The sequence below is a fragment of the Blennius ocellaris genome, assembly GCF_963422515.1.
Source record: "Blennius ocellaris genome assembly, chromosome: 7".
Lineage (NCBI taxonomy): Eukaryota > Metazoa > Chordata > Actinopteri > Blenniiformes > Blenniidae > Blennius > Blennius ocellaris.
The window spans coordinates 11,942,403-11,964,972 of NC_137656.1; the positions used below are offsets into that span (position 1 = coordinate 11,942,403).

Sequence of the window (22,570 nt, forward strand, 5' to 3'; positions counted from 1 at the left end):
TCTCTCTCTCTCTCTCTCTCTCTCTCTGCTTCTAAAGATGTTCTGGCTCTACTATACAGCCTTGGGATGTGACAAGTCTCCTCAATAAAACTATGATTAACGTCAAAAGCTAACAGCCAGCTTGGAGCTTATTTCTTGAGTTCCATCACAAGTAAAACATTTACAGGGAATCATTGGCACGCTAACACAAAGACCACATCAGCCATGCATTCGCATTTAAAACCGTCACTTTGTGTTCTGTCACCCAGGAACCGCATGCAAAATTTAATCTACCACCAGCAAAAATAAAAAGTGTTACCAAGCTTGTTGTCGAGTGGCAGGCTTTACACTTTCAGGGACAGAAATTTAGATTCCCCCCCCCCTCCTTTTAGTCATTAAAAAGATGATTTATTAAAGAGGGCCTGGCTGCAAATATTGAGCTGTGTTGCACATCATAGAGGAACAGTGCAGCTCCTGTAGGAATGAGACACTGTAAACCCATTACAGGGAGCATAAACGCCACAGATTTACAGTTACTCTACACACTGTCTGCATCGAACCCGTCACCGCGAGTCTTCTATTCCAGCCCACTTGATTAAGAAAATACGATTCCAATTGATTTACTCACACTATAATTTGTGAGAAGTCGGTATGAAAAGAGACTTATCAATCTGAAATGTGGGTGTCATATGAGAGAAGTTAGTAAAAGTAATGGATTTTCTTATCTTTTTTTCCCTTTCTTAGCCAAGTAGCCAGTGAGATGGATGGAAAGAATATCAGAGAGAGAGAGTGATCGAGGGAAAAAAAGGAGTGGGAGGGAGTGTGCAATAATCGAACAAGAAAGGAGCGCTGCGGTCCTGGAATCGTGTGAAGGTCCACTGAGTCATCACAAATGCAACGATTCTAAAAGTGAGAATATGATTTTCAATCGACACTGGGTGGGACCAAGTGGGATTCAGAAGGAGGAGGAATCAACTGCTAAACGAGATAATTACTGAGAGAGATTAGAGAGGAATGGAGACAGGAAAAGGCAAACAGAGAGGCAACGAGAGGGATGCAGGAAGAAATGAATAGTACAAATAATCCCAAAAACTAAAAAAAAGAGTTGCACCTTCAGATTATTACAAACAGCAATGGGTCCACTTGTTGTCTTTGAAACTTTTCCTTTTCATCACAGTTCATTAAGATGGAAAACTTTGATACATACATTTTTCCATTAAATATGGGGCTTTTAAAATTTAAGAAAAACAAAGATCATTAACATTTTGATAAACGGTAAAGGACATGAGTGAATTGCACCCTGGTTATGTGTCGCAAGTTACACACACTTTATCCGTGTCAATAGTGGCATTATTTAAATAATCTTAATGTGCTTGAGAGCCACAATCTATAAAATCACAGTTCACAGCCAGTCCGGGTACTTGTACTGACTCCTGCAAATACCTGATGTCACAGACGTACATTTTCAATCTTTCATCAGGAAAAACCCATCCCCGAGTCGTTGTTAAGAAACCATCTGCTTTTGGAATTATTCTCAGAATTTAAATCCAAACGTGTCCTGGAGGCAATAAGACACCATATGAAGGCGACAGTCGCTTTGGCTGGTCCCTTCAGGGGTCATCACAGTAGATCATGATCCGCATGTTTGAATTGGAACAGATGTACTTCCTAACATAACCCTCGGTGGGGTTCAGGAGCTGTGGGATTCAAACTCTGACCTCCAAGTCACAAGACGGCTGCTTTGATTTGCAGGCCACCAGTGACTGGGCAAAGATGAACTTATAACACACCAAAAAAAATTTGAAATGTGTTCGATAACAATGTGTTGTGATTGAGCTGAAGAGTCTAACTATGGAAACAGCAGTTGGTTAAGAGAGGAAAAAACATGTCACCAACAAGTGCATAATTGTGTAGCCGTTCCAAAACACATCCTTTTTTATAATGAATGTTGGGTTGACAAGATCATTCTAACTTGTGTTATTTTTTAACATTAACAGTTCCATGACAACTGGAAAATCACCATCTGCTGAGACATGTGGTGATACCATCAAAAGCTCCAAAGCAGCTTCAAGGACTTTGAAGTGAGATTATTTTTCTGGTAAAATTGACAATTTGTGGTTCCCTGTGGTATGTGCCAAGTTAAACAGTTTAACCTGGATGAAGAGGAGAACTTGTAGAGGGGGGAAAAAAATGTTTGTCTGACAAAGCTCTCTCGAAAAAAGAAAAGAAAAAAAAACAAAACATAAATCTTATCAGAATTATGAACTTGTTCTCCTCAAGTCCTAAAACTTCACCTTGGTTAATAATGTAATAAATAATAATGAGGTTGTGTATGTGGGCGGATGTGTATGCGTCCACCTCCAGGTATGCTAATGCTGTTATGACTGGCTGGCTTCATTACTGTCTGTCTACAACAGCATGGCCAAGGTCAGTGGAGGCTGCAGAGATGATAGGGGGGCCAGAACCATGAGCACAAATTAATCTGCTGTTTAATCTAATAATGCAGCGTGGCATCGGGTGCCTCAGTCCTATTAACACAACTGTAATTGCATTTGAGGAGGAATGGGAGCATGCAGGTCCACTGAGGTATGCTCACACTCGAGTGTACACCCGAGTACATCAAACACAAATCGAATTGTATTACACAGGCCCACATGGGTGTGGACACGTTACACTCACACACACCTACGCAAAGGTGCACAGCTACTTTAGATGGATGTTATGTCGGAAAAAAGGGAATATATGAGGAGAAAAACAAGGTGTGGGGTTTTCCGGTGAATTCAATTCGAGCAATCACCGTGTGAGTGCATGTGTGTCCATGTTTATGTGGCTTGGAACGTTTTAAAGCATGGAGCCCTGCTCATTAGCATGGTAATATCCAAACAGCAGGGTGTAGTCAGAACAGCAGTGTATTATTAGGATTCATCTCATTAGGCTTTCATGAGATTTAAAAGTTAACACAGAATAACTTCAAAACTAAGTCTGAGATAAAACACAAAGTGAGGTCCTGAGTTTACTCTGCAGAAGTTGCATTTCCACCCCCTGGAGATAATACATGGAGAGCGGAGAAACAGGATGAGAGACAAAAGTTGGTCATGGTAGAACTTCAGTTGACATTTATGCATGCAAGTAATTCCCAAAAGAAAAGGTTAAATGAATCTTCCATTAACCGAGGCAACAGGACGCTTTATCTTTGATTTTACTATAAGTAAACACTTACACGGGGGTTTTTAACTTGACTGTCATGGCTAAGGAGTTGAGGCCAAAGACTGGAGTGATACTCACAGCTGTGAGATGAATGACTCCCTGAGAGGTCACGGGGCATCCCATGAAGCCGACGAACTGCAGCTCAGGGCAATGCTCCGCTACCGCCCGCACAGACTGGTCAGTCACCTGCACAAGAGAAGAGAAAAGCAAAGATTAGAAAGGACAGAGGAGGATGGAGTAAATACAATAAGACCTGAATATAATAGAGTAGAGTAGAGTAGAGTAGAGTACAGTAGAGTAGAGTAGAGTAGAGTAGAGTAGAGTAGAGTAGAGTAGAATAGAATAGAATAGAATAGAATAGAATAGAATAGAATAGAATAGAATGGAATGGAATGGAATGGAATAGAATAGAATAGAATAGAATAGAACAGAATAGATATGCGTTTCAGGTTACTAAACAGTTGCAGTTGTAGTTTGTCTTTTGTTTCAAATGTATTGAATTGACTCACAAGGCTAAATGTATAAAAGCTTCCAAAAACATCAGTGTTAAAAACATTATCAATAAATTTCTTTTTAATTGGAGAAGTGAAAATAGATAGTTTGAAAATAATTAGTGTTTTTTTTTTTTTTTTAATGAGTGTGTGCATAGAATGGTGCCGTCTCTTCCAGCCCTGCATCCTTTGTGCTGATCAACAACAACAGAGAGGAGGAGTGAGGGAGGGAGGATCACAGAAGGCGAGGAGGCGGAGGAGGATAACTGACAAAAACGGCCAAAAGTGCCCGCCAAGCAGTGTGGGCGTCGACTTATGATGGATAGACCGTTCCCCATCATTCATCCAGCCGTCTACTAACAGCTCATAATGGATCAAAGATCAATAGGGAAGCAGAACATTTCCACCGGCGTCCACTGTAGTCATCAATACCGGTATTGACAGCGGCTTCGTCTCTCTCACTACACTCGACATGGCAACAATATGTGGGAGATTGTTTGTCCTCTCAATGGGCTTTCTCAGTGTTCCCTCAAACTCTTCATCAATCACAGAGGCTAAATGAGATGAGAGGGAGCGAGGGAGAGAGAAAAGAGATACTACGCTGACTCTGCTGTGATTAACTGAAAAAAACGAGGAAAAACAAACATCAAAGAACATCAGAGAGCCAAAATCCTACTTTCGAGGTGTGTCTGTCAGAATCTGTGATGCTGCCTCATGAAATTCCCAAACAGCAAGAAATGCAGGGCAGGATCTGATGGATAAACATATATAAACACACGAGCCGTCAAGTTCGGTTGTCAAATAGCACTTAGGCTGAAATCTAAGTGGCATGATTGGAAAACTAAATTAACAGTACGACTGATCTGTCAGGTGACAGACTGGCAATATTATGAAACACTGAAAGATGAGACTCATAAGGGCAGGGCTATAAAAATGTCCCCCTGTAGGTTACTGTTGACTGATCCGTCAGTCACTATCAGGCCTGTTGTTCTTCTGCCTGTGACTGCTTGATTAATTTCAAGCCAAAAACCCTTTTACTCAATAAAAAATGTCTTGTGTGTCATTGACAGTCTGGCCAAAGAGAAGGATTTGAATGATTTGACCTCATTCTGTAATACACAGAGCAAAACATACCATCAATCAATTCAATTATTAACTTATTTCAAGATTGATGTATATATTTTGGACCAATTGTCAGTTTGAGGGAATTGTAAAAACATTCCTGGTTCGATTACAGACTTATTTGTGTTGTTGTGGAGTTTGCATGTTGTCCCTGTGTATGCATTGGTTTTGCTTAAATTTGATAAAGCTGTGAAATGACACAATGACATTTGAATACACAACTTTAATTGTAGGTTTTCATCTATCCCAAATTTATTCGGCAACATCAAAAAATGATGTCAAACATATTGCTCATGTTATAAACAGCCATATACAGTAACAACCATTACCACTACAGTTTGCATCAGAATGTGTATAATTTCTCACCCTCACGTCAAGTTGTTCGACCCAACTCGCCTGAAGCAGATTCAACTACTTCCTGCAGTATAACTACCTACTAATCACTATGTTAGCCACATACCCTTAATTTTCTTGATGTTTTCGAAAGACAAATCCTCATACTTAATCACACTGCTTTCACCGTAATGTTTCTTCTCTTTTCCACTGCCACCCTTCTACAACCTTAAAGGTTACCGAGTCGAGGTGGAGCAAGATGGAAAGCCCCGAGAGACAATGAGAAGAGAGAGAAATTACAAAAGAAAGAAGAATGTGTCCATTTATCTTTCACCTGGTCACATACTGTAAGGCCTATCCGTGTAAAGCGCCTTCTATGAAGCTCAAAGCTCGTCTCTCACCTTATCAAGAAGGAGCCAAAGTGCTTGTAAAGAGCAAAACGGTTCAAATGAAGCAGACTGCAAAGCAATTCCCGATGCAAAAAATACGTGGTTGTCATTTAAAAAAGGAGAAGAGAGGGAGAAAGAAGCTCATCGCCGTGGATTTAAAGAACCTACTATTTGGTTAAAAAATATAAGGTTATCTGTATTCCAGGTCAATTTCTTTTGTTTGTAAATATTACGCTGAGGAACAAAGGAGGTTGGGCCTACAATTTCATAAATACATAAAGCAAAGTGATAAATAAACTGCAACATAAATTGGATCATATTGCATTCCGTGGCATAGAGGTAGATGCAGGGACATCTCTAGACTATATCATAATCCCCAGTGTTAGGTAGATATATAAAAAAGATGGGCAGTCTATTAGTCTATAGAAAATAGCAGGTTATTTGAAGAAGTTACTCCTTCCAGGATCTGTATTTTAAGGCTTTGACAACAACAAAGAATGACGATTCACTTGGGATACAGTCGTGAATGCAAGCTGCAGAACTTTACTGTACTTGCCAGCTTTGTATTGTACAGTTTTTTTTTGGGGGGGGAGCGATCAATAACTGGATGCGCCTTAAAATTCTCTGCCTCGGGTCTGGACCCACCACCACTCACTGCCGTCAGAAAAGATTAACTAAAAGTGAGTCAGCGCTCACTTCCCTAGACACTGATGCATATGGAACTTGATCTGCACGGCAAGGCAGAGATATGGGGGGGAGAACAGAGCAGAGTTGCCTCTTTCAGTATGAAATAAAAAAAAAAAAAAAGAAAGAAAGTAAAGAATCCTCCAGAAGGACCGGCCTCAGCCGAACAGCTGGTAGGTGAAGCGAGCTGGCCGGAGCGCCTCCCTACATGGCCTTTGCCAAAAAACCATCAAGGAAAAAAATGTTCAGGTTGACTACCAGCAAAATCAAAAAGCTGCACACCGGCATGATCCCTAAATCAGAACCGCCTGGGAGAGACGTGGAGGAATCACATCAGACGCCACCTCGAGACCGTCCTTCACACCAGTGTTTGTCCTGCAATGGTGTGCCGGTTCACCCCGTGTGTGTGGAAGCAGGAGAAACGAAGAGAAAGAGAGCGGGTTACACATCGACAGTAACGCTCAGCAGGTGAGAAGGTGGGGGGGGGGGGGGGGGGTTAGAATCTCACCAGAGCAGAACAGGCCAGGAGGCCATGTACCGTATCAGATTAAGCCTGTGTCTAAGAGCGCGAGCGTGTGGTTGTGTATGTGCGAGTCCGACCATATGGGTTTGTAACTAAGATTTGTCTCCAACCCACAAACACAAAAACTCGTCCCGAATTTCTCTCTGCTTCTTCCCCCACCTCCCACGCCACCTTTCATGGACTTTGATTTAAAAACATGAAAAGAGCCATGGCAGGGCTTTGGAGAAGAAGTGGCTGGCCAAGAGAGGCCTTAACGCCTTTTAGGAGGGATCTAGTTTAATGGTCTCTGGGTGAAGGAGGAAAGGAAAGCAGAAAAATGGTGAGCTGGAATGGTGGAAATGCTGCAGTCATAAAGATAGCCTTTGTGTGTGTGTGTGTGTGTGTGTGTGTGTGTGTGTGTGTGTGTTTTAAAGAGCTGGGAGGTAATTGTTGAGAGTGCTGTGGTAGCAAAAAGACCCAGTGCTGTACATGAGTGTGTGGTTTTAGTTGGACAGTCTGTTCTTTCAAAAACGCCAGGGCAACACCCATGGGCCATTTCTCATCGAATAAAAGGCATTTAAGTTTGTCAATATCGTCGATCATACAAATCGTTTGACTCCAACAGACGCACAAATAAACAAATAACCAGTGAAGTCGGTACTTCTTCTCTTTCAGGTTCCATAATGGTGTTTCTTCCCTTCAATTTAAAATTTGCCAGCCCTTCCCAACAAAAACAACACAGAATAAATTCTTCCTGTCACAAATAACTGTCTTGCTTTTTTTTGCTTTTTTTCTTTGTGCTTCGCAAACACAAAGGTCATGTTTCTGTTCCTTGTGGGAACATCACATTGACTTATGTTCGTTTCCTGCAGACGTACTTTTTATTGAGCCATAATTATAAGTTGTCCAAAGCTCCAATCTCACAGGGCTCGGAATAGAATTAGTCTGACTTTCCAGCATTTTTCAAAATGTATAACTTTTTTCACAAGATGGACTGTTTGTAGTCATTTTCAACCCACATCTAACCCTTCCTAATCAACTTTTTGCTAATTAAAATGTAACAACAAATGAGTTTTCAGAATGTCATTTTGCTTTTTCTCCAGATCGGGGTGCTGATCCAGCAGCTTCTGCAAAAAACTATATTTCACTTGACAATTATTAACAAAATGACATAAGCTAAATTTTGCATGAATCAACAGTCTTGCATAGCTTGTCACACCACTTTTGTGTGTACTTCACAAGTAAGTCACAAGAGTGTCACGCAGAGATCCAAACAAAACTCCAGAATGATTCTGACCCGGATTTCTGCCAGAAAAGGTCATATTCTTATGCGGCATACACAAAATGGCAATTCCATGTAATTCAAAGCCAAAATTATTGCAAATGTATGTTTTCTTACAATTTAGGTTTCTTTACTATTCACAAGTTCATGTGACTTAAAGAGATGGATCTGAACTTACCCTAAAATAAACCCTAGAATAAGTTTTCATGTTGTGATTCTTATGATCGCCCCCGAACGGCCTAAGTGACATTTCACCAAAAGAGAAAAACAAGACGACACACATACTTACAAACACACTCAAACAATTTAACAGTTTTATCAGAGAAAGAGAAAGAAATATTGCATTTGGAGGGTTGGCACACTCCCATCCATCTGCACTTGACCCTCAAATGAAAACACACAAAAACGAAATGAAACAAACACAGCTTCTTTAATCACAACATGCGCTCAGCGCAAGTTTGCCCAAAAAAGTAAAGAAGTCGAAAACTTAAGATGTTTTTGTTTTTATTTTTCATCATGGCGTCGGGTCGGTCGATCTCAGCCAGACCTCCCACCCGACCACTACCGATGCTAACAAACCAGAATGAGACGGCGAAAACTGAATAATGCGCTCATTCCAAATCCTTGTCCAAATCTTTGTTAACGACGGTCACTCAAAAATAGTCGGTTGAAAAGCTCTTTGTACTTTAAAAGATGTTCTTTAGTTCTTGCAATGTGTTGCTTTCCTGGTCATTAAAATATATGGCTCGGCCCTTTCAACATAATTACCTAGATAAAGAGGGCAGGCCCGTGGGCTTGCTTGAAGCCTTTACAACTGAGGTCCCTATTTTACCAACATTAAAAAGACCGAAACAATTGCCTCAACAGCTTTTTGCGGCATTTTCTGACCTCAGATGTAGTTTCTAATGTATTTGTATGCATGCATTTCATGTCAAATCCTGAGTGAACAAAGAGGTTTATTCGCGTGAGGCAGCAGAGAAGTTGTAAATGTGTTTTCACTTTTAGGAATTTATCGACAAAAGCGGAACAAAATGAGGGGGAAATATTCATATTATGCTCAAAATGCAGAAAACCATTTAAAGTTATTACTTCTACACTCATACTTCAGTTTAAATGGGCATAAATGTTTAGGCAAGAGCAATAGTGTGAAGCAATTTATAAATTTGTGACTCTTGCAGGGTATGTTGTATACAGTTGCTTTAAACTGGTGCCCTCAGTTCATTACATTTCTGCAGCCATCTGAGAGCTTCAAGACGGATATTTGATAAATCTGCATCCTCCGCCACCAGAGCAAAGTGCCATTATGCAGGCCCATCCATTGTGTTTATTTCTACCAAATCATCAGTCTTCAGTGTCATTGCATCCTTTCCAATTTTCTTTTCAGCAAAAGCAGCATTTCATTTTTTTTTTTCTAAATACATTACAGTGTCATGCAAAAGGATTTATCAGCATATTTTATTTTTTATCATTGTGCAAGTTCAATAGGAGCTCCCTCCTTCTGCCTCCGGCTGCAGATTTGTGATGCGTGTTCAAAGTCACGCCACTCAACACTATTCAGACAATACTCATATCCTGGAGAAGCCATACTCAACTTGTTTTTTTAGTTGTCACTATGTGCCACTGTGAGTGGCTCAGCGATTTCACGATGATGAGACCAGAGTTGGGCTCAGAGTGAAGCTGTTGATTATCACAACACTTACGTAAGTTAATATTCAGATTGTACCAGTCGAACAACTGGAACAGAGGAACCACATGGCATGCAGGAACACTGAAAACAGGAACCGGTATTACTTGCATTGGTACGTAAATGAGGCTGTGAATTTAGTAACTGGTCCAAATGAGGGACTGAGTCGGATCCCAGCAACAGCCTAGTGACCCAGCAGTCCCATTAGAATAAGTTAGAGTGCCTCATGCACAGATTTATCTTTAAAACACTTTCCTGATGTGATGAGAAGCCTTTCTTGAGGCTATTTTCCCTCCCCCAAAAATATTTTTTTACTGTTTTACACACCTATCTACAGCAGCCATTGTATAATGAGCACCGATCACTTCTAACTAACGAGAGTCCCTCGACTGTGCCTGAATGCCTCATGCAGACTCACAAAGGCGCACTCTCAGCTGCTACACTCCTGTAAAATGTACCACACTTTATTTCTGTTGAGATAAGCTGAAACCACCCTGGTTGTATAACTGCGTAGACCCAAAGTAAGTTTGAACATTTTCAGCCAAAATGGGAGAAAAGAAAAAAAAAAAACTGAAAATATATAGGATTTCAGTTAAATTAATGTGCCCCCACCCACTTACTTTCCCCACATAAGACCTTGGTTTGGAAAACGATAAAATCTTTGAGAAATATGAAAAATAATTCCCCCACTACCACAACACCTCATTGTATGTCTGTCAGCCAGGAAAGCTGGACGCCATATAAAAGCAGTTGATATAAACTTTTCCAGCTTCATATGTTTTGTGTTTAAAAGGAATATCAAGTGTAAGATTTGCACCTGGTGATTTTCCTCCAAAGTGTTTGAGAGATATCATTTTGAGGATAGTAAAATGGGATGGTAGACATAAGACTAAAAGGGCAAAGTGAAAACATTACTCATCCAACTGATGGATTTCACCGAGAGGGGCCATAAAAGTCCTGCATGAACCTGTTTAACACTGGGTACCACTTTTCTGTGATAAAGTTGCTCAAAGCCAGCACAAAAACCCAATCAAAGGCACCAAATATGATTATTTCTTTATCAATGTGTTCCGTTGCAGAAATACACCGTGCAATTTCCCAGATTTCCAATATTACCCATAAACAAGGACACTGACTGCAGGCCTGCAAGGAACAAATTGAAGTGGGATGATTTTCATCAAAGTTCTGCTCTTTCCAAGGTAATCATTTTCTCCATAAATACTCTCTTAGGGGCGATACTGCAGTGGGTTCATCACAGCCTTGAAATACACACACACAAATTTAGATGCACACTCATAAACCCATGTACACACATACACACACACACACACACACACCAAAGTTTGCCTCCTTTTGAAGAGCTCAGATGGGCTGTATTGACACGAAGGACTGGTGATCTGGCAAAAATCTAAATGAATACTTATCATCCTCTGTAATATCCGATGCCTGGAGACAAAAGCAACACGGAAAGTCATAAAGTTTTACTACAGCGAGGGAGAGTCTCTTTACTGTGCTGATGAGCAGGCAGTGTGCGCTCGGTGCAGAGTGGTTCATTTGCAGCTGTGTCTGTATATTGATCTGCAGCTAAAGCTTGAGCAAAGCAGGTTTTAACTCTGCAAATAAATGTATGTGCATGCTTTTTTTTTTTTTTTTTTTTTCTTTTTACATGTAGACCATGCAGACCTACAGAAAGATACAGGGGACACACGTGGGCCAAGCACACAGTCGAGTCTAGACAGATGCAAGGTTCTTAGTCTCCAGATATCCAGTGAGATGTTTTTCTTGGCTGAAAAGGGAGACTAGTTATATTTATGGGACACGATGAGAAAGGAGCACAGGATGGATCACAGCAAGAGGCACAGGAGGAGGAATGAGAAGAGAGCAAAAAAAAGGACGGAGAGAGGGAAGGAGGAGGAACGAGAGACCTCCAGTCCTTTAATGTTAACATAATGTACCTTCTCGTCTCTGCTGTATTGCCTTGGCAAGCTTGCCTGCTCCTTCCATGCCTGCGAATCCCATCTGAATATGTATGTGACAGACAGGCGAATCAGAAAGATGAGGAAGATGGAGAGGTGCTGTGACAGGCCAAACAAGCCGTGGGTGTATGCATGTGTGTGGGCGTGCGTGCAGGGGGATACGTGAATATGAGAGCAATCTGATCTTATTAGAGGCCTGACGGGATGAGGAGCTGTGATGAGAGCACTGAATCACCACCATCTAATCAATCAGTCTAATTAACCGAGCTTTATGAACACTGGGCCGAGGCTGAGAAAGAATCCGCCGACACACAGATTAATAACGATTACTGAATACACTGCAACACATTCTATTAACAATCCATCTCCATGCCTATCCAGCAAGCCTTTGCATAAGACGCGGCTTTCCCTGAAACACATTAGCGGTTCGTCTGTCTCGATCAAGTCTTCAAAGTAAATGGAATAACACACTCAAGAAGTCGTTTTCATTTAATGGAGCGTGAAGTCCTGAAAGAAAAACTCTCTGTGTTTGTATCGCAACATAATTGCGTGACATTCATGACTAAAGGAATCTTTAAATATTATTAATGCGAGGACAAGGCAGAGATGATGAAACCCCCTGAGTAATACACAGCTTCGATGTTTAACTGCAAACAATGGTCAGTTGTCATTTTTCCCAACAGTCACTCTTAAGAAAGGACAAGGCTGCTCCTTGACACCTACTCATCCTCTGCAGGAGAGTCTGAGTGAGGGTGTGTGTGTGTGTGTGTGTGTGTGTGTGTGTGTGTGTGTGTGTGTGTGTGTGTGTGTGTGTGTGTGTGTGTGTGTGTGTGTGTGTGTGTGTGTGTGTGTGTCTCACACTCTGTCAAGTCCTCACGTCTCAGACCTTTAACCACCCTGCAGGGGTGTTCATATGCGTGGTGCCGCCATGACCTGCTGCTGGGCCACGCCGGGCATCAGCTGCCAGCGATGACATAACCACTCCCTGACCACTTGACTACCCACCATGCCAAACTGTGGGCAGTAAGCAGTTTGCTTGTATAATGAAAAAAGCTTCCGCGACTCCCTCATCCTCCGAGGTTAGAGTGCAAGTAACCAACACAGCTGCTGCTCTTCACATTTCCCTCGCCATCATTTTGCCTTTCTTAACCTCTGCCCCGCTCATTATTTTCAGTGGGAAATTGGAGGAGAAAGCCCAGCCAGGGGGCTGCAAGACAAAGGACAGCCACACACACAAATTAGCAGCCAAGAGCTAATGGAGGACAAGCAAAGATAACTAAATAACGACTTTTTTTTTTTTTTTTTAAACAATTGATGGCATTTTAGTTACATTTTTTTAAGGTAATTTCCCAGAAGCCTGTGCATATAAATTCTGAATTCATTTTCATCTATTATCATTTATCCCAACAGGTGAAAACTCAAACATTTGGTGCAATCCGACACAAGTTGTTAAAATACCATTAGTTAAATGGAGTAGAAAGATGTACATCTTTGGCAAATTTGTATTTTCCAATGTTACATTTCTCCTTATCTAATTAAAATAATGTGTGGGCACATGGTGCAGTCAAAACTGATTTTAATTGATGATGATCGGCAGTTCTGATTGCTGATTAACATTTAAAGTATTTATGACAAATGGTTAAAGCATAATCTGCTGCTTTTCTCTGTTTTCCATGTGAATACAAATGCACAGATGGTATCTCCAAGTCATCCTTTCTATTTACATTTAGGTTATTGTAAATCTGGCAGTCTACTAAACTTTTTGTTGTTGTTGCTATTGCTGTTTAATTCCAGTATTGATAGTGCCAGTAATTGAAATGGCAATTCAAACCTCTTCATTTGCATTCTTTATAGCCAATAAGTCTATCTAAACAAAATTAATCAGAATGATAATGTAAAGCAATGTTTACATACTTTAACATCTTACAAATTTGTTTCGATTGTTGTTATTTTACAAAGGTTAAATTAGTTGAATCCTTGCATTTGATTTATTTAATTGTAGGATAAAAATAACTTGTGCTTGACTTATATGTACCTACATTGTACTATTGCTTAATTACTTTTACCTGGAAATTAGTACAATTGAAACAATGGAACAGTCATTGTACTTGAGTACAAATTTTCAGCACTCTTTTGCGCCACTGTGTGAAGATAAAGTGTCTGGCTGTCAGACTGTGAATAGATAGCTATGAGGAGATGTTCTCTGGGCTTGAAAACTTTTTGGAAAGACTTGTGTTGGACTTTATAAATGGCTGTGGAGAGTCTGTCGGATCATAGTATTTCTTAGTGTCGTCTGAGAGCAACTGGACTTGGTTGAGATTCTTGAAGATATTTCACGTCTCATCTTTGTCTTCAGTCTGAAATGACTGGTGCGGGGTCACAAGCGTTTACCCTCTTGTTGTGTCAATTTGTGGTTAACAAAACAGTAGCTCCAGGACTCCTCAGTAAAGCTGTGACAAAGTTTGAGGTGACAGGTGTGAAACAATGCTACTTCGTTATAGTTATATATATATAGTTATAGTTCATACTTACTTAGTTCAAAACAGAGCCGTGATCTCAATACCATAAAATCTGCCAGAGGTTGTTTTAATAGACTGGAGTTGTGGTGAGCTTTTAAAGAGGTTTGAAACCGACTCATACCTCTGTTCATTCAAAAATCCCACATGTCGATGTGCATCAACACCATAAGAGGTTAAAAAGCAGAAATTCCACTCATTTCCAAATTTTAACTCATTTTAAATAAGCATCTTCAGTATTAAGCAACAGTCATCATACTAAATAAACAATACATTTTAAAGGCTGCACCTTCTTGAAGCACTAATCAACATAAAACCTCATCCTAAAAGTGCATGCCCATTATTCTAGTCTAAATGTGTACCTGAGCCACATAATGCTATCCAGTCTGAGAAGAGTAACCATCCATTTTCACCCGTGCCCCCTACCTCAAAATTATTCTCGTCTCTCCATTGTACACTGTGACAAAGGGGCCATAAAATTATCCAAAAGCACACTGTATACTTTTTTCAAAAATCGAAACCCAGCTCCAAAAGATGACTTATGTTTGAAAAATGAAACTCCCAGGATCAATAGATCCATTTTGCTCCAGCTGTGGCCATCTCAGATGCACTTGGGAGGAAAAACTAAATCCATGAAAAACTTGCCCTATCCCTTTCCCATACCTCACAAGAAGTAAACGCTACCAACCCAGCAGCCCTTCATTCCATAGCCCGAACAAAAGGGGCATTTTATGTATTTTTCTTTGAGAATCAATTAATCTGCCGTTTCAGCTTATGTACGGCACGTACTTCTCCCATTCGCAAACTTGACAAGCAATCATGTCTTGGTCTATCGATGTCATCGGCCTTCACGATACCAGGGAGGACTGAAATCTGCATGCGTGATCACCAAAATGATTGATCGCTCCACTCGCCTGTACGCTCCTCTCTCAACTGAAAATTACCTGTCATTTCTTCAGTGGCTTTCGCCCTCAGCTCCCGCAAGAGTTTCACAGGCTGGCTGGTATCATGATGGCCGTATGCATGTGTAATCATACATAAGCATGGGCACCGGGTGGGTGTTGGCTTCTAAAGCCCCCCATGTAGCAGCTTCCATGAGATGAAGCGGAGGTTTTGTTCTCACTCCATTTCCCTGTGGATCAATATTGCTTTGTTGCATGTCAGAGGGAAATCAAACGCTACTGTGGAGGAACCCAAAAGACACACTTCACTCCTTTAGACACGTTGTCATTACACCAAATTGCTGAAATGCTACCACTGTTCTCTGGAGGTTTTAAATCCCACTATGCTCTTTTTCCCACACAATATATCAATAGTGCTTTGTTGCACGCAAGATGGAAATCAGAAGCCACTGCAAAGGAAGCCAAATAGACAAATTTTTCTGCTTCAAATGTAAAGTGATGGCTGTCATTACAACACTCTGTCAAAGCCCCCAAACGCCTCTCCTGAGTTTTGAAACCCCCAATGAACTGTGCTTCCAAGTAGATATTCGCCGAACAGCTCATCTTCAACCACAGCTTGCATTATTAGTCCTGTGCCTCTGTGCTTTAAAGCAAGAGGTTTCAGGCTGTTGAGTGCTATGAAGCAATGAAAACCTTGGCTTACTTTATTGCCAATATGTGCCTTTCTCCAACAAAACATTTCTAAAAATGTTAAAAAGTCCACAGCAGGTGTGGTAATAGCTCACCATTTAAGCAGTGTGCAGACCATGTTGCAAACGAGGCAATTTTCGAACAATATAATATGGCTTCTCTGGAAATTCTACTTTAAAAAGCCTTTCAAACTGCCTATACCAGTCATCTTCAGCATGTCCTTCACCTTTTCTGCATCAACACCGATGTGTAAAAAAAATCAGCGAGAACTTTTAATAGCTGAATAGTTGAAGTGTAAACATGTTGATGCTTCAGGACAGACAATACAGCAGACATTACTTATTCAATATGGAAAACTGAGACAGAAATCTTGGTCAAAAGGGCAGCAGAACACCTCGGTAACGGCCTTCCAGTAAAAAAGAAACTATTCAAGTTATTAGTCATGTTTGAATAAGACATTGACACTGAAAATGACTTTCTTAATGTCTGCATTTTTTACATGATCAGGCAGTTCACACATGAACACAAACTCATTTTAAAATGTCATAGCAAGCAATCCAACATCAACCACTGCGCCAACTAAGCCACAATAGAACCCCGCAGTTCAGCAACTGGAAAAACATTCAGAGAGATATACGGACCGTGTTTTAGCTTCTTTCGGGAACGTGGAGGGGTAAAATTTAAATTTAAATGAAATTGGAGTCCTGGCAAAGTGCTAAAACACCTACACCAGACAAGAACTGTCCATTACTTTATTAGTATTTATACAGAACGTAAGTTATTGGAAACACTTGTCTTATTATGCTAGGGCCCTTTAGAGATGATATATTACATCACAAGACGCTACATCACAGTCGGATTTAAAAAAAAACTGATCAGGAACGTGGATGAGGTTTTGGGATGCATTGACATGTTTGTAGTTTTTGTAAGAGCATGTCTGGAAACATGAGCAAAATCCCAATTGTAATATAGTGTGTGAGGAAAAAAATTAAAGCTACCAACAATGACAAAATGTATAGTAGAGGTGGCATTTTAAATTGTAAAATCTTTCACAGTGACAGCAGTCAAATGTAAATTAATCTGTTGACTGTTGGTGGTCTGTGACTATCAAAAAGCTTAAATTCCACCAGGGGTGTCTTTAGTCCGCACACCTCTGAACCACTTAACCCTTTGCTGTTCCCTTGGTTACTGTTCAGCAAAGTATATCAGTGTGGAGCTCTAATGGACTTTCAGCTTTATTTAAAGAACAATTTCATGTCCCTCGCTAATGATGAAAAATGGTCCAATTTGACCACAGAATTGGGCCAGAGTGACAAGCTGGTGCAGCGACGTGGCCGTCGATGCCTGGGGCTACAGCTATGGCCCATATTGGATTGTTCTGTGCAGCAGTCTATGGAGGGAACCCCCCAGCTCTTCTTCTTATCGACACAGCACTAAAGGTATGGAACAGGAGCTGGCAACAGTTGAGAGAGTCAGCAACAAACAGCTTCGATGTTCTCTCTCAGGGAAACCGCAGTTCTCAGATCCTTCGATCTTCTTTGAGGTGACATCGATCCTGCTTGCTGGATGGTAATCCTCACCTAATAGGCTATTCAGTAAATATGATGAATTCCCAAGTGCTATTTGTGAATCTGAGAAAAGCATTTGTTATGCGAAAAGCAAGGAACTATCCAATGGATCTGAAGAACGACATCCAAGTAGTTATATAAAATACATTTTTAATCGTTGAGACATTTTTGTTTGACTTCATTTTGTTGTATCACTGAGCATCAACCTAAACATTCTGCATGCCTTTTACTTTTTTACACTGTTTCCATGTCCTTTATCAGCTCAGGTCTAGTTCTTCACCAGTTTCATCTTCTGAATACCCAACTTCTTCAGCATTATCGAAACAATAGCGCACTTTATAAGGGTTTCTGCACGTAGGTCTATATGAAACTAACCTTTTGTTACACCTTCTCCAAGTGACCTTCTATGTATTGAATTGATGTCGGATGCATATTAAAAACAGAATGATCACTATCGAAGGCAGACGAGAAAGTTGTAGCATAAACCAGACAGGAAGAGAAGTATGGGAAAATATGACATGAAGGACACACGGTGGATTTCTTCAAAACACACATTAAGCATGTGTTTGGTATATGCTAACCACGGGACAGTCTTTGTTTTCATCAACCCACTCTGTCATATTATAGTAGATCAATATTGTAATATTTCAAACAATAAAATGGTTAGTTTTCTTGGCTCAGTCCATTTGGCTATAATGTGGCATTTGGAAAGCCATTAAAGGTGATGTAGTTTCGGTGAAACTATGAGCATATGTGTATGTTTAAATCACTTTGTGAAGGATAGTTTATAGCCAATTCTTATTCCCGTCCCTTCGTCAGTGTGACGATAGACCAGAATGACCTGGGGCTGGCCTGGGGTTAGTGGCCTCCTCTGCCCTTGTGGCCCCTGAGCCCACAGGCTCTACCTGCTCATGTTTTAGGATAATAGTTGGAGGTGCATTGTTAGGCATAGTTGACATCCAAAATGTTCCGAAGGCACACATACTTCCCGCATACTCAAGAGCATCCTGGATGTTCTATTATGCAAATGATGGCCAAGTCGGTGACAGAGCCCAGGGCTGAAAAATTAAAAGGTTGTAGAATGTTCAGCAATCCTGCGTCGAGCTCATTCACAAGACAATACTGATCCTGATGGTATGAGTAGTGACAGGGACAGACATCTGCTGTCAAAGAGAGGCATGATTTTGCTGAAGAGAATGGAAGAAATATAGAGGCTTTCATACAGTTTCCCTTTAAGTGAGGGAGCCTCTGACAAAGCACACCGTGCACAGACTGAATGTTAAAAAAAAAAAAAAAGGTATGCCCTGGCAGTTCATTCATAAGTACGTATGTGACTAAAAACAAAACTTTGTGTGTGGATTGAGAGCTCTCAGGGGAAGACAAGATAAAAAAAACAAAAACTGCAGTCTTCTGGCAAATATTTAATCCCACAAAAATATTTTTTTATATAAATCAGTTTTCATAATGCGTTGAATTCATTCATAATTCAGATAACAAACATCATCCTAGCATTTGGTCAACAGTGTAGTGAAGAGTTCAGACATAAGTACCAGAATATTCAGACGTTTTGTTTGTGTCTTAAAAACAGTAAAATATAAAATGTGCCAATGTTAAAACAATCCTGTTTTTTTAACTGCTTAGCACAGATCTCATTCACGGTCAGTCCAATTTATATACAGTCATCTGTGGTGCAGTGTGTACATTGAACACACAGTACCAGTACGGCTGATAAGAAGTTATTGGCGTAAAATGAAAGTAAAGAAATGGGATATACCCTGATCGGGGGCTAAGCCCCAGCCATTGGTCTATTCATCTCTCCCTTGTGCTTAATTATTCTTTCCCTCCGGGAGGGATGAAATTTATCTGCCATGCATAGTGATTAAAGCTACCGCAGACAGGACAAAGTATATCAAATAGATCATCTCTTACACGTCAAGAATGACACTCACTCACTCACGCACACGCGCACACACACACACACACACACACACACACACACACACACACACACACACACACACACACACACACACACACACACACACACACACACACACACACACACACACACACACACACACACACACACACACACACACACACACACAATTTGTGTTAAAACTCACACATAATAATTGTCTGTCTCACACCAATAAACATTTTGGTAAATTTGGGATTTTCTGGAATTAAAAAGATCCATTGTCAACAGCAGATCTATAGCACAAAAAAAGTTAGTCTGCAACCAACAAACCTGGAACATGTAATATATGGTCTTGCAGTTTATTTTGTCTGCATTACATTATGACAGTACTTTTTGTTTTACTAAACCATGGAGTTATATTACTTTGTTTGTTTTACACATTTTCAAGCTATATATTTAACTATGAACATACAGTATGATGGCTTTAAAGCAAAGTAACACAAAATGTTGGTTTTCAATTCTATTTTTGGAAGGAATGAAAACTGGGAATGACCAGTATTAGACAGATTTTTTTTTTTTTTAAAGTCTCTTAACCAAGAGAACTGCAATTTGTGCATCTCCAATTTTTCGTGATTTTATCAACGTGACCCTCATACCAGGAACAGCAGGATGCTTAAGTTACATATAGAGGAATGACACCCTTTATCAGAGTTTTACCCAAATGACTGAAATTAATAATACCAAAACATTGAGAATACTGTCAACTTGTTGAGCTAAAAAAGGGACCACCACAGCAGGACAACAGTAAAAAGTTTAAGGCATAAACGCACTCCTGAATCCAAAGACATTGATAGCAAAAGCACCACAGCAAAGTACTCCCTGTATTTTCTAGATAATAAGCAATAGACATGAAGGCCATTATCATTCCCATTACTGTTCAACTTGACAATTAATGTCCAAGAGTTAAACAGGGACTCAACCCATTAACATGGCTAATGGCTCGAGTAGACCACTATGTTTGTGTGTGCATGTGCGAGACTCTCTGAGGCTGACTGACAGTGAGGAAGAGACTCGGGCAGGCAAAGAGAGAGACAGGGATACATCAGTGGTAAGCTAATTAGTTCAACACTATCACAGATGGCTAAGGGGTCAGTGTTAAACCTTTATTCACTGCCATATTACCCGCGTCAATGCTAATTCTACAGGAGCTAGGTCACACGCCGCATGGCTTGAATAATAAACTCACCCATAACGAGACCCGAGGTATCAGCAGGCCTGAGCCTGACGGTTGGGGGGGGGGGGGGGGGGGGGGGGGGGGGACGGAAAACCTGACCTTTTGTATTGTTTTCTGACTTACATTACCTAATCATCAGGTCTACAGGATTGCTGCAAAGGTTGTCAGAGAAGTATTGTTCCCCTGGGGGGCCATGGGGTACAACGGGAGACAAGGATGGAGAGAAAGCACAACAAAGTGTATGGGAATGAAATTAAAATAGAGAAAGAAAAGCAAAGCCAGGGGACAGTGAAGCAAAAAAAAAAAAAAAAAGCTTGAACAGTGCTCGGAGCTCATCTCTTCAGTATTGTATGAAACATAGATTGTATTCATAGATTGGAAGACAAGGTCAAATGCTTCTTGAACTCTCGATAGGTACATTCAATTGTACAGACACTTAATTCCAACTTGTCCCTACATTTATGTATGAGTGATCCAAGATTCACAACGCATGATGAACTTTTACTTTCATTACATAACAAGGGTATGCAACACGTGTACGTACAAGTACAACTCGAATGCAAGCAGAGAATGAGTAACTGCACCACAAATATTGATACGTGAGAAGAGCCACACTGGCTTCTGCCTGCTAAAACCAAACAGCGCCCGTGTGTTGTTCGGAGCTCCGTGTGGAACCATCAGCGTGGCTCATGGGGGTTTCGCTGTAAATCCAAGAAATAAAAGTCAAGACATCTCCAAAGGAGACAGCACTGAGTTTCACCACAGGCGCACTGACTTTCAGCCAGCTACTGGGGGCTGAAGTACTGAACAGGCAAAACACAAATGTGACTGTTGTGAGAAGAAACACAAAAATAAAGCAGAACCACTCACGACATTAACATTTGTGGTCATTCTTGAGGAAGCACAAGTCATTCAAAGAATGTGTTGTTGTAAGCAGCCTGTAGATATACAAGAGGAATACAATACCAACTGAATCCTGAAAACAAACCCCATCATGGATACGAATAACTTTGACCAGTTTAAATGTGGTAGCAGCGAGCATTGACTAGTTAGTGATATATTATCACACTTTAGGAAAATTCCCTCTTCCCACACCTTAAATGAAAGGAAGCGGCATATTCATACACATTATGTTGGAAAAGCCAACAGTATACAGAAGCTCCAGAGTTTGACTTGAGAATTTATATTGTGTGTATGTGTGTATTGTACACCAAGGCAAACACACACCGACACCCAATCTGAGGCTTCCCTCTGTTTGGGCCGACTAATGATAAAAGAAAGCAGAGGGGGGAATAAAAGAGTGGCACATTTACAGGCAGGATTAGAGGGATGCATAAAAATGTGATATTATGGGACAGCCTGCTGCAGAGTCAGCTCAGTGGGGGTTGACACCGAGATGTGCTATCTCAGGCAATCTTTGTGATATGGTGGAAGCAAAGGCGGCTCAGCGAGTCTTTAGTGTATTAGACATACGCTCAAAGGCATACTTTATGAAACACACGCAAATACAGTTTGACATGAAGAAATATACACAAACACTGAGACGCTCCGATGCCACCAGCCGTGAGTCATCTGTTCGTGTAAATACCAAAACGATAAGTAGTTTAATGACTCCGTCTCAAAATATGACACAACTAAATGCAGTGGTTCAGTTGTGAATTAATTTAGAGTCTCAAAGAACTGAACACTTTGTATTTCTCGGAACCATTTTTTGTGACATTTTAAACAAATGACTTATTTTGAAACGACTGCCTTGTGACAGTAATAAAGAACACCCATTAAGTCAATTATGGAAGAAAAAAAAAGCTCAGTTATTTAATTAGCTTAAATTATAGACACAAACTTTAAGGCAGAAAAGTGAAGAAATATATTTTACAAGGAAAAAGATTACAACATACTTGCTCATTCCATTTCAGATGTGGGTATATTTTTTTTTCTTTTAGTTCCGGAGAATGAGACTGCAGCTTATCTTTCGTGATTTGAAACCCAGGCCGGCCGTTAATGTTAATGAAAAACAAGAAAAGGGTACAAACAGGTCTTTTTATTATAAAACAGCTCCTCACTAATCAGTCAAGAGCAGTTGAGAACTT

At 40.5% G+C, this 22,570-nt stretch overlaps 1 protein-coding gene across 1 annotated transcript in view; it reads right to left on the reverse strand.

Moving 5' to 3' along the window:
- Nucleotides 1-22,570, reverse strand: part of fbxl17 (F-box and leucine-rich repeat protein 17) — a gene marked incomplete at its 3' end in the record, with an annotated part of 219,635 nt that overhangs the window by 142,046 nt on the left and 55,019 nt on the right. The window contains exon 7 of the mRNA XM_080499685.1: nucleotides 3,265-3,372. Within this exon, the coding sequence (XP_080355811.1) occupies nucleotides 3,265-3,372 (108 nt within the window). The remainder of the gene's footprint in view (nucleotides 1-3,264; nucleotides 3,373-22,570) is intronic.